The sequence below is a fragment of the Solanum verrucosum genome, unplaced genomic scaffold (genome assembly GCF_900185275.1).
Source record: "Solanum verrucosum unplaced genomic scaffold, falcon-dt-bn FXZP01000038.1, whole genome shotgun sequence".
NCBI lineage: Eukaryota > Viridiplantae > Streptophyta > Magnoliopsida > Solanales > Solanaceae > Solanum > Solanum verrucosum.
The window spans coordinates 4,827,175-4,840,527 of record NW_026020564.1 but is presented as its reverse complement, the minus strand read 5'-3'; the positions used below and the strand labels follow the sequence as shown (position 1 = coordinate 4,840,527).

At 37.1% G+C, this 13,353-nt stretch overlaps 1 protein-coding gene across 1 annotated transcript; it reads right to left on the bottom strand.

The window, feature by feature from the left end:
* Positions 1–5,194: 5,194 nt before the first annotated feature.
* LOC125810345 (psbP domain-containing protein 3, chloroplastic-like) lies at positions 5,195–6,444 on the bottom strand. Its single transcript, XM_049489848.1, has 6 exons — positions 6,339–6,444; positions 6,177–6,259; positions 5,998–6,073; positions 5,509–5,627; positions 5,288–5,404; positions 5,195–5,203 (listed from the first exon to the last, which is right to left on the bottom strand). The coding sequence occupies exons 1-6, from the start codon at positions 6,442–6,444 to the stop codon at positions 5,195–5,197; spliced, it is 510 nt and encodes a 169-aa protein (XP_049345805.1).
* Positions 6,445–13,353: the final 6,909 nt, after the last annotated feature.

The following is a 13,353-nucleotide window of genomic DNA, read 5'->3' as shown; positions in this document are numbered from 1 at the left end:
TTGTTATTGAGAAAAGATTGGATATGTTGTTGAAGTTGTTGTTGTTGAGGTTGTTGATGTTGTTGATTGTGTTGTTGAAGTTATTGATGGTTGTGGGACATGATTTGGTTGTGTATTTGAGTTGTAATCTATTGTATGTTGAGAGATTGATGATCCTTAGTGTTTGGGGTTGAATCCATTGAAGTAAGGGTGGTTTAGAGTTGGCAAAACAAGAGAGAAAAGTCGAGTTTTCTGGGCTAGAGGTTGGCGCGTCGCGCCTGCCAGCACACCCCAAAGGGGACTCTGAGGTCCAGCCCTTGGGGTGGCACGCCACTCAGAGCGCCAGCAGGTGACTTCTGACCTTCAAGGGCTGGCGCTCCGCGCCTTGCAGAGCGCCAAGGACGCCATGTTCCCCCTTTCTTTCCATGCTTTCTCATGCATGTTCCTAGGTGTTATACCTATGTTCCCTAGTTGTTTCCAACACCCCAAAGTGTTTCTAAACATCCCGAACTCATCCAAATATGTGTGATCATATACCTTGAATCCATAGTTCAATTCAAGGCAAGTTAGCATCAAGTTAAAGAGTAGTTAGAGTCAAGTCAAGTAATGTTAAGAAGTAAGTTCAAGCAAGTCCTCCAAGCTTTTCAAGAGTCTTCATTGAACGTTTTAACTTCATTCTAAGGCTCCAGTTCCAAGTTAAGTATACAGTTTCAAGTCGAGTAAAGAGTATCGAGTTTCAAGTTAAGTTAAGAGTTTCAAGTTGAGTAAAGAGTTTAAAGTTGAGTTCATTCTCAAAGTTATTAGGGAACTATGTATTCCCAAAGAAGTTTTAAAGAAATGTTTTTACATTTAAACAAGGTTGGAAACTGAGATTTCCCAAAGAGCCTACGGGCAAGTTTTTGAGTAATTATCTCATATCCAGCAGGAAGAAATATGTTTTAAAAACATAAGAGCCAGTACATTTTTGGGAGTAGTATCGAGCACCGAATTGGGGGAGCGTTCAAAGAACCCATAGCCCCTATAGAACCATGTTAGCCACCATGGGTAGAAAAAAGATCATACTTTTTAGATGAATCCTTTTCAGATTAGACTAGTGGATCCATTAGGCAGTTCAGGTCTTATACCTTTGGCCGGGTATAAGATGCTCTGGCAGCGTGAGGTCGATCGCTGTATCATCACTATAGCTCTCATGTGATGGTTGTCGGTTAGAGAAACTCCCACAACAGTTATTGTATTTTCATACACATAAATTATTGTATTTTTATATACATCAGTTCATTGTATTTCTATATACATCTTAGGCTTATTGTATCTTTGTATACACACAGAGTTTATAGCATGTTTTAAACAGTCTTTCTTTATATCGCACTTGTTTTAAATCGTCTTATATTGAAAGAAGTCAGTCAGGTTGAGTTGAGTTGAGTTGAGCCAGGTAAGCTATCCAGTTTCTTCCAGATTTCCTTCTAGCCTTTGTTGCTTAGTTTTCCAGCTCGCATACTCGTACATTCCATGTACTGATGCTAGTTGGCCTGCATCTTATGACGATGCAGATACAGGTACCCCAGATCAGCATCCTGCACGTCGTTGATCCAGTTGAGCACTCCAGAGTCAGTGGTGAGCCTCCTTGCATTCCGGATGACTCAATTATTTTGTGTACTTAGTTTTGTTCTATTAGGATGTTGCGGGGTCTGTCCCAACATCAATCTCAGTATTTTAGAGGCTTCATAGACAGTCAGTCAGTTAGTTTTGAGTTTCTCTTCTATGTATATTCGTAAAGATTCTATTTTGATACTCGAGTTGCCCTGGGCCAGATCATTATCAGTTAAGTTGTTATGTCTTTGCATGACATTGAGTTATTCTGTTGAGTTAGGCTTACGCTTAGTCAAGAAAGCCAGGCCAAGGGTTCGCCTGGGGCCAGCAATGGTCTCCGGGTGCCGGTCCCGCTCAGGGTGTAGGCTCGGGATGTGACAGTTTTAGAACCAATGCAAATAAACATGTTCATACAATAATGAGGAAATGAAAAATTCAAGTAATTCACATCCACTATAATACTATCAAAGTATTTCATCAACCACCAATTTAATATCAACACTCAAGGCAATTCACACAACTCAATACAACATTATTAACGAGTTGCCTTTTCATTAACCTGGTTTCTATCATTAAGGTTGTTCAATTTGAGCATTTATCCCATCACATCATTTCTATTACTCCCCAACACATACAAAAAAGAGAATTCAATATTCTACAAACTTTAACAAGGTTAAGAAGTTCACTTGCCTTAATCAATCAAAGACTTGAGTCTTTTCCTTTCGAACGATATCCAAATCAACACAATTTAGTGAAACAATTATTCACAATGAGATTTTGGAACTAACAACACCCATATCAAGCAATTCGAATAAATGGGTCAAATTGGCTCAAAAACCCGATTTCAAATGGAAGGTTTGAATCTGAAAATTGTTACTTGGATATGTTATCCAAAACATTTAGAACCCAAAGGTAAAAATCATTTCGAAAATGAAGTTAGAATCAACTCAAAATCATGAATTTATCAAATTCCTTCGACCTTTTCAAGACCCTTTTCAAGTGGGAGTAAAATTCTATTTTAATTATCAAAATAATTCATTAATCAATAGGGTTTACGATGTAGAAATCGTTACCCAAAAGTTGAATCTTGAAAACCCTTTTGAAATCGTCCATAACCAAACTCTTAACATTCAAAACTGGTGAAATAGGGTTGAAATCCTGATTTTTGCAAAACACTCTCTTTGGCTAAAATTGCTCATTGCTATTGCGACCCAAGGCCTCACGATCGCAATGGGTAAGAGAGTCAACTCCTTAAAGTTAACCATCACAATCCCGACTAGCACTCACGTGATCTCGTTGACCAACACATAGACCCTACGCGATTGTGAGAAAAGGTCTCGTGCTCGCGATGGACAACATACCGGGCACTAGAAAATAGAAACCAGTAAATCACACAAGATATAAAATTTTTGAATAGACCCTGGGGATTCGTTCGAAACCCCGAGTACACAACCAAATATGTTACTCGACGTTCTAAAATCAATAGAATCGTCGAAACACGAATCTGATGTCTCCTTGACCCAAAACCCATAAAAGTCACAAAAAGTAAATATAACGCCTAAAATGGCCAAATCAATCTCGGGGCTCTGATAATTCATCTAGGATCTTTTCTAGGCCTAAAATCACCCCTGAATCCAACGGAACTGTTAGAAATTCAATCTAAGCATTCAACCCCGAATATTGACCAAAGTCACCTCAAAGGGTAAAATCTTAACAATTTCCAACTTAGGACCTCAAATCCACAAAAAGACTCCGAGTCTGAAATTGACAACTCACTTAGATCAATTTTCATATTTCTGGACTAATGAAATTGACGGAATTTCATTCTGAAACTTGAAACTCCGAAAGAAATCGAAGACCACTTTTTAACAACTTTAGCGTTTTAAACTCAAAAATTTTCATAACACCCAACTTTTTACTCAAAACTCGAAACCAATTTTAAAATCCAGTCAGAAGTGACTCAGGACCAATATCGGGAGGGGTAAAATGATAATTTCACTTAAAATTCTAAAAATAACCAATCTAAATCATTACATAATTATTATGGTGGTATATATACATCTTATAATTATATAAACTTGTTAATTTGTCATAATGCATAATTAATACAATGTATTTTGTATGTGTCAAATCAAAAGTACATATAAGCCAAGAGTGAAAATCAGCCAAAATTCATAAGTTAATTATAACTCACACGTAGGGTTGTTCATGATTATGGTAAAAAAATAAAATCGAACCGCAATCCTAGCCGAATCGATTGAAAAATCCGATAGTTGGTGTGGTTTGGTTAGGTTTGGTTTTAAATTTTGAAAACCGATACTATTTGGTTTGGTTTTGGTTTTGCTAAAAAAAACCGCAAAAAAATAAAACCAAACCATGAAATTATATATAAAAATTTATAATTATTTAAATTTTAATTAACTTAAGTCTTAACTTTATCATTTCTCAAGCCCAACACTTACATTTTAGCCGAACTATTAAAACTCTAAGACGAAGTTCATCAAAATCTATTACTTTAATCTTTACCTACCCTACGCCATATTAGATAGTCACACTTTCTCTTAATTGAATCAGTTTATTTATGTAATAATAACTCTAGTATTGCTTAATTGAATACATAATAACTTTTTTGTGGATTGTTCATGTATTAGGTGATTGTGTCTATCGAGACGCGTATACTCTCAACGAATTTAATTTATTACTTTCAAACCAAAAAAATAAAAAAATCTGAACCAAAACGAACCAAACCGACAACAACCAAATCGACAGTTATTTTTTTCATTTGGCTTCGTTTTAGAAATTTATAAACCTACTAAATTGGTTTGATTTTAACCAATAACCCATCCAAACCAAACCATGATCACCCCTACTCACATTGCAAGAAACTTCAAACATTGATTCACTTGAATATAACATCAGATTAAATGACTTGCATAACCGTTATTGCACAAAATCCTCACTTTAACAAACAATAAGCAGCGAAGATTTTATGCACAAAATAGGACATTGCAACATAATATTATTCACACAAGCGATATCCTTCCTGTGATCTAACAGAATCTGTGATACTAAACAACCTTAGAAAGGAAATGACGCGTATTGGTAAAACTGTGAAAATATATCCGCCAAGCCACAAAATATTTTGCAAAAATAGACAAAATTTCTGATGAAAACCTTGAGTTAATATGAAATGTGATGCAACTTACTTCAACATATCAGCACATTCAAACTCTTAAATGAAAAGCTTGAGTGTGTCATTGATGACACTGTCTCGTGAGAGACAAATGAATAGAAAGATTCATGTTTGGTTAGAGAAGGGATTATGAATCCAGGATTCAAAATCACTCACAAGCTTGGAAAGAAATGAGGAGAATATTTTATGTATTCAGAACATCACTCATAACAATCCACAATGAAATGAAGGCGCCATTATATGGAGTTAAAAAAACATGAATTTGGACTTTATTCATGTAAGCTCAAACGAATCAGATTAATTTTTGCAAAATCAGAATTCGATTAGGCCTTATATATATCTCGCGTGCAGGGGCAAATCCACCTCTTTTGCCTTCAACCCCATTTCTCATGTGTGCAAGCACATACTTTTTTTTTTTATCTCTACATCTCTTTACAAAGCCTATCAAAGTTTACAATTCCTTATTACGAAAAAAAGAGTTCTTCCTAATCCACGAGGGATACTTTCTTTTGAGATACTACAGACATTTTTGTGATGCATATCTTCACTCAAAAAATTAGCAAACACAAAACAAAAAGAAAATGATCTTAAAGTTACCTTCTGTATTTTGGCACCATATTGCACTGCCTCCTCATCTACAAACTGCGAGATAAATTAAATCTTGTCAACGTTACAGTCTATCGAACTCTTCATCATCCTCAAGCCAAGTAAGTTTAATGTGTGTCTTTTCGCTTTGTTTAGCTGACCTGTCCAGTGAGAGTATACAGTCTGTTGTAAATCCCATTGTCTGATATCCCAAGCACAGAAAATAGATGTCTGGGACTTTCACCGGGATTTTGGAGAGTGTACTCGATGTAATACAACCCTGATTAATAAGAGTGACAATTATCAACGGCTCAAAAGATTGAACGTCCTCACATCATGTGCAAGTATAAACTCCTAAACATTGAAGCATAGTCACAACTACTTCAGCGAGATAAACTCACTTAGTTTCTTAAATGGCAGAGGCGGATTCAAGATTTTAAGTTTACGTGTTCTAAACTCTAGGAATGAGAGTTTTTCTTCTTGACTTAACAAAAATCATTTCATAATAGCACTTTCCAATTGTGTAGGCACAATAGTATGCATTCCATTTCATGGCTTTATAAACAGACTCTGTTCGATTTATAAGTAAACCTCAAATAACCATTGCATTGAGGCAAGTTTTAGCGAGTGTTTTAGATTGTGTTATATACCCTTAGAAGCTTTGCTATCTATGAGTTTTGCTTTCACTCGTAGCGGTCTTTGCCAACTTCTGTCTAATCCACTAACCTGTTAAAAATCATTGAGGACCGAAGTAAGAACGCCAAATGAAGCATTAAAATAAGAAGGAACAGAGAGTTTTTTTTCAAAGTAGGTATGGATAAATCCGCACCAGATTCTCAGCAAAAGCATCAACTTTCCCGAAAGATTCCAACTTGGTGAAATCAGCACCAAGGCTTGTGATCACAATGCTGACTGAAACAACAGATGATCGAGTTCATATACGCAGCAATTTAATAAAGCTCAAACGAATCGATCCATCACAATGTCTAACTAATTCCATTTGAGTTAGAAGCTTCTGGAGAATAGAAAGCTAAGAGTGACCTTACTCCATCACCTATTTGCCAATCTGCAAGTAATTCTTCATTTGTTAACATCATTTTCTTCTTGTTCTCTTCGTGTTATAGCAAATCTCTTTATTCCTTGACAGAGATCATCTCTTCTCAAGAACTATGATTTAAAAGTTTTATGTCTCAATATCTAAGCCAAAAAGATCCTATATTTGTTAACAATGCTGTCTAGAGAAAAAAATGGTTCTATCAATGGGGAATAGACTGTTTAAAATGAATAGGAAAGAAAGAGAAAAACTATTATGAAGAAAGTCATGTTGGGAAAGTTACCCCATGATATTTGCACCAAGGTCATATTTTTATCAAAAAAATCCATACAGTTTTGGTATATAACAATATAAAATTTGATGTACCGCAAACATGAATCGTTTCAAGTGAATTATATATCAAAAGACTCAAAGCATCGAGAGGATTTCATATCTAAATTTTGGTACTATTTATTGGTGATTTTGCACTGATTGAGATTGAATAGTCAATGCATACTTCATGTATAATCAATGTATACTTCATATATAATGAAGCTATATTTAGTTTTTTGAGTATATCGTCATGTATAGATACACTATATTAAATAGTCAGGACTCATTATATACTATATATGACTTTTAATAAACTACTCCATATTAGTATATAAATAGTCAATGTACACTTTCAATGATTTTTTAATTATATGACTATATTTATTATAAATTAATTAATAATTTATTATATATAATTGAAATTATTTCTAAAATATATTTAAAAGACCAAAATAAAACATTACTAGTAAATTAAGTACCATTTTAGTCAATTTCTCAAAAAGTCTCACATAAAGACAAAGAATTAACTCATATCCTACTCACATTCTTCTGTTACTTAGTACCAAAAATATTTGAAGAAGCAAAAGCCACCATTGGAGTGTTAAGCTCAAGATTGCTTCCTTCTTTGTTAAGCTACTTTGCTTCATCAACCTCCGATTTCAATAGCAGATTCCTACCTATTGCTGAATTTGATGGATTCCTATAAGTTTTTTTTACTCATCTGCATTACTTGTTTATCTATTGAATGTTGCTTTGTTTTGGAAAAAAATGTAAAAACTAAACACATTTGAGATGTGGATGAAGTTTTGATGTTTTTTCCGGTGAATTGGTCGGCGGGAGGACCTTTTTTTAGTTTCCATTTTGTTTAGAGTTGAACATACGGGGATGAAAAACAAGATATTTTTTTCTGTTTGTTTTTGTATCCTGAATTTTGTTTTGATGAAACTAGGGTTAAGGTTTTTTTGCGTGTGTTTGTGTGGAGATATGCATGCTTTTGCTAATAGATTTTATACGTAAGGGAGTTTGGCCAGGAAAATTGAGAGAATTTGAAAAAAAGGTACTTTTTCCCTCCAAATCACTCGAAAAAACTCAAAAACAACTCCAATTTATATTCACAACCAAACACAACTCCGATTTCAATTAAAAATCGGAGTTGTGTTTGGTTGTGAATATAAATTGGAGTTGTTTTTGAGTTTTTGTGATTGATTGGGAGGGAAAAAAAGTGAAAACAACTTGAATTTTAAGTTATTCATGAATTTTGAAATGAAGTGATAGAATGAAATTAGATATGAAAAAAGTGAAAACAGCTTGAATTTGAAAAAAAGGTATGAAATTTGTAGAGAATCATATAACTAGTGGAATGAGTAATGCATATCAGTTTTTTTTGAAGTTATTTCTTCCTTTTCCTTTTTCTTAAGGAGATGAGTATTAGAATGTCGAAATTTGATACATAAGTTATGTTGCATGTGACTAGTTGTTACGCCCCGAGCCTACACCCTGTGCGGGACCGGCACCCAGAGACCATTGTTGGCCCCAGGCGAACCCTTGGCCTGGCTTTCTTGACTCATCGGAAACCTAACTCAACAGAATAACTCAATGCCATGCAAAGACATAACAACTTAACTGATAAAGATCTGGCACAAAAGGGCAACTCGAGTCTCAAAATAGAATCTTTACATATATACATAGAAGAGAGACTCAAAACTAACTGACTGACTGTCTATGAAGCCTCTAAGATACTTGGATGGATGTTGGGACACACCCCGCAACATCCTAATAGAACAAAACTAAGTACACAAAATAATTGAGTCCTCCAGAAGGCAGGGAGGCTCACAACTGACTCTGGAGTGCTCAGCTAGATCAACAACGTGCAGGATGCTGATCCGAGGTACCTGTAGCTGCATCATCATAAGATGTAGGCCAACTGGCATCAGTACATGGAATGTACGAGTATGCGAGCTGGAAAACTAAGCAACAAAGGCTAGAAGGAATTCTGGAAGAAACTGGATAGCTTACCTGACTCAACTCAACTCAATTCAACTCAACCTGACTGACTTCTTCCAATATAAGGCAACTTAAAACAAGTGCGATATAAAGAAAGACTATTTAAAACATGCTATAAACTCTGTGTGTATACAAAGATACAATAAGCCTGAGATGTATATAAAAATACAATGAACTGATGTATATAAAAATACAATAATTTCTGTGTATGAAAATACAATAACTGCTGTGGGAGTTTCTCTAACCGACAACCATCCCATGAGAGCTATAGCGATGATACAACGATTGACCTCACGCTGCCAGAGCATCTTATACCCGGCCAAAGGTATAAGACCTGAACTGCCTAATGGATCCACTAGTCTAATCTGAAAAGGATTTATCTAAAAAGTATGATCCTTTTCTACCCATAGTGGCTAACATGGTTCTACGGGGGCTGTGGGTTCTTTGAACGCTCCCCCAATTCGGTGCTCGATACTGCTCCCAAAAATGTACTGGCTCTTATGTTTTTAAAACATATTTCTTCCTGCTGATATGAGATAATTACTCAAAAACTAGCCCGAAGGCTCTTTGGGAAATCTCAGTTTCCAAACTTGTTTAAAGGTAAAAACATTTCTTTAAAACTTCTTTGGGAATACACAGTTCCCTAATAACTTTGAGAATGAACTCAACTTCAAACTCTTAACTTAACTTGAAACTCGATACTCTTTACTCGACTTGAAACTGTATACTTAACTAGGAACTGGAGCCTTAGAATGAAGTTAAAACGTTCAATGAGCACTCTTGAAAAGTTTGGAGGACTTGCTTGAACTTACTTCTTAACATTACTTGACTTGACTCTAACTTCTCTTTAACTTGATGCTAACTTGCCTTGAATTGAACTATGGATTCAAGGTATATGATCACACGTATTTGGACGAGTTCGGGATGTTTAGAAACACTTTGGGGTGTTGGAAACAACTTGGGAACATAGGTATAACACCTAGGAACATGCATGAGAAAGCATGGAAAGAAAAGGGGAACATGGCGTCCTTGGCGCTCTGCAAGGCGCGGAGCGCCAGCCCTTGAAGGTCAGAAGTCACCTGCTGGCGCTCTGAGTGGCGTGCCGCCCCAAGGGCTGGACCTCAGAGTCCCCTTTGGGGCGCGCTGGCAGGCGCGATGCGCCAACCTCTAGCCCAGAAAACTCGACTTTTCTCTCTTGTTTTGCCAACTCTAAACCACCCTTACTTCAATGGATTCAACCCCAAACACTAAGGATCATCAATCTCTCAACATACAATAGATTACAACTCAAATATACAACCAAATCATGTCCCACAACCATCAATAACTTCAACAACACAATCAATAACATCAACAACCTCAACAACAACAACTTCAACAACATATCCAATATTTTCTCAATAACAATGGGTTGGGTGTGTGGGGGAAAGGATCAAAACCACACTAAGAGCTCACATACCTTGGTAGGGATCACCCCCGACGATTTCCACGACGATCTTTGACGGAAACTCCTTGATCTTCTCTTCTTCTTCTCTTCTTTCTCTCTTCTTCTCTTCTTCACTCAAGATCCCTAACTCTTTCTCTGTTAAAATGGGATAAAAATGATCCAACATCAGCCTAACACACAATATAATCCCAAAAGAAATGGCTAGGGAAAAGACCAAAATGGCCTTAAAATTTCCAGACGGATTCCCTGCCAACTGCCCAACTTTCAATGGCCATAACTCTCTCATACGAACTCGGAATCTACCAAACTCAGTGGTGTTGGAAAGATCATTCCAGAAGCTTCATAACCATAACTAGAACTACTCCTAACTCATCCTGAGATAGGAGTTACGACTGCTCAAAGTTGGCCAAAACTCACTGATTTCCACACTTAGCCAAATTTCCAGATTTTTGAATTCCTTCCAAAAATGACTATTTCTGATTTTTAATCCTCTTCATAGATATTTCTAATTGCGGAATGTCACAATATCTCCCCCTTGGGAACATTCGTCCTCGAATGAGGTTACTCTTACAAATCTAAGGGTGTAACATCAAACTCAAACACCCAACAAGCAATCATGCAAACACAACATGCTCATTATAATTAAAAGAGCACTAAGAAGGAAATCAATACCTTAATCTGCATTTCCTCTGGATTCAAAGTGATGTGGATATCTCTTCTTCGTGTCTTCTTCGGCTTCCCAAGTTGCTTCCTCAACAAATTGGGTCCTCCATAGGACCTTGACTGAGGCTACATCTTTCGTTCTCAACCTACGAACTTGACGATCTAGAATCTGAACAGGAACCTCCTCATAAGATGAATTATCCTTGATCTTAATACTTCCAGTCGGTAGGATCAATGAAGGATCGCCTATGCACTTCTTCAACATGGAGATATGAAATATCGGATGAATCGCTTCTAGTTCCTGTGGTAACTCCAACTCATAAGCAACATTGCCAATTCTCTTAGCTATTCGGTAAGGTCTAATATACCGGGGACTAAGTTTCCCCTACTTACCAAACCTCATAACCCCCTTCATGGGTGAGACTTTCAAATAAACCGAATCATCTACTTCAAACTCTAACGCCCTTCTCCTAACATCAGTGTAGGATTTCTGACGACTCTGCGCCGTTTTCAACCTCTCTTGAATCACTTTCACCCTCTCCATAGCTTGGTGAGCTAAATCTGGTCCTATCAACTATGCTTCACCAACTTCAAACCATCCAATAGGAGATCTACATCGTCTCCCATAAAGAGCTTCATATGGGGCCATCTGGATGCTAGAGTGATAACTGTTATTGTAGGCAAACTCGACGAGAGGTAGGTGATCATCCCAATTGCCTTTGAAGTCGATCAAACAAGGTCTCAACATATCTTCTAAAGTCTGAATAGTGCGTTCTACTTGCCCATCAATCTGCTGATGAAAGACAGTACTTAAGTTCACCTTCGAACCCAAGCCTTTCTGAAAAGATTTCCAGAACTGTGCAGTGAACTGTGCACCTCTATCTGAAATAATGGAGATTGGAACTCCATGAAGTCTCACTATCTCTTGAACATATAACTTGGCATAATCTTTTGCGGTATTGGTAGTCTTTACCGGTAGAAAGTGAGCAGACTTTGTCATTCTGTCGACAATCACCCAAATAGAATCATGTTGTCTGCGAGACCTTGGCAACCCTGTGATGAAATCCATATTGATCATCTCCCACTTTCATTTTGGAAGTTCTATCCTCTGAGCTAAACCACCGGGCCTTTGGTGTTCAACTTTCACCTGTTGGCAATTTGGACACTTAGCAACAAACTCTGCAATGCCCTTCTTCATGCCATTCCACCAATAAACTTCACGCAAATCACGATACATCTTGGTGGAACCTGAATGAATGGAATATCTGGAGCTATGAGCTTCTTCCATAATCCTTTCTTGGAGTCCATCTACTATAGGTACACACAATTTGCCTTGAAATCTCAAAACACCATCTCCCCCTTGTTCAAAAGCTAATACTCTTTGCTTTTGAACATTTTCCTTCAACTCAAGCAAAACGGGATCTTGATCTTGTTTCTCTTTCACTTCTGACACTATTTGATGACTCGGTCATGCTCGTGACTTCTATTCCTCCTTCTGCGGAATCTGTAAGTTTGACTCCCAGGCATGCCAGTCTGTGCACATCTTTTGCTAACTCTCTCCTTCATTCTTCAATATGGGCGGTACTACCCATAGACAACCTGCTCAAAGAATCAGCAACAACATTAGCCTTACCTGGGTGGTAAAGAATACTAAGGTCATAGTCCTTGAGTAATTCTAACCACCTTCTCTGTCTGAGATTAAGCTTTTTCTGAGTAAGCACTTATTGATGGCTCTTGTGATCAGTGAATATGTCGACATGCACACCATACAAGTAATGACGTCATATCTTCAAAGCGAACACTACAGCCGCTAACTCTAAGTCATAGGTTGGGTAGTTCTTCTCATGAACCTTTAACTGTCTGGAGGCATAAGCTATAACCTTGTCATTCTGCATTAAGACACAACCCCAAACTAATTTTAGATGCATCACAGTACACCACAAGACCTTGAGTACCTCTGGTAGCGTCAAAACTGGAGCTATAATTAATCTCTTTTTCAATTTCTGAAAGCTTTTCTCACAAGCTTCAGACCATTGAAATTTCACTGCTTTCTGAGTCAATTTGGTCAAAGGAGATGCAATAGATGAGAACCCCTCTACAAACCTTCTATAATAGCCAGCTAATCCTAAGAAACTCCTAATTTCAGTTGGAGATGTGGGTCAGGCCAATTCTGCACTGCCTCAATTTTCTGAGTATCAACTTTAATTCCATCAGCGGACACAATGTGGCCTAGGAACGCCACATACTTAAGCCAAAACTCACACTTAGAGAACTTGGCATACAACTCATTGTCCTTCAAAGTCTGAAGAACTGTTCTGAGATGACTAGCATGATCTTCTTCATTCCTTGAATAGACTAGTATGTCATCAATGAAGACGATAACAAACGTATCTAGATAAGGTTTGAAGACTCTATTCATCAAGTCCATGAAAAGCTGCCGGTGCATTGGTCAAACCAAAGGACATGACCAAAAACTGAAAATGACCATATCTAGTTCTGAAAGCTGTCTTTGGAATATCACATTCC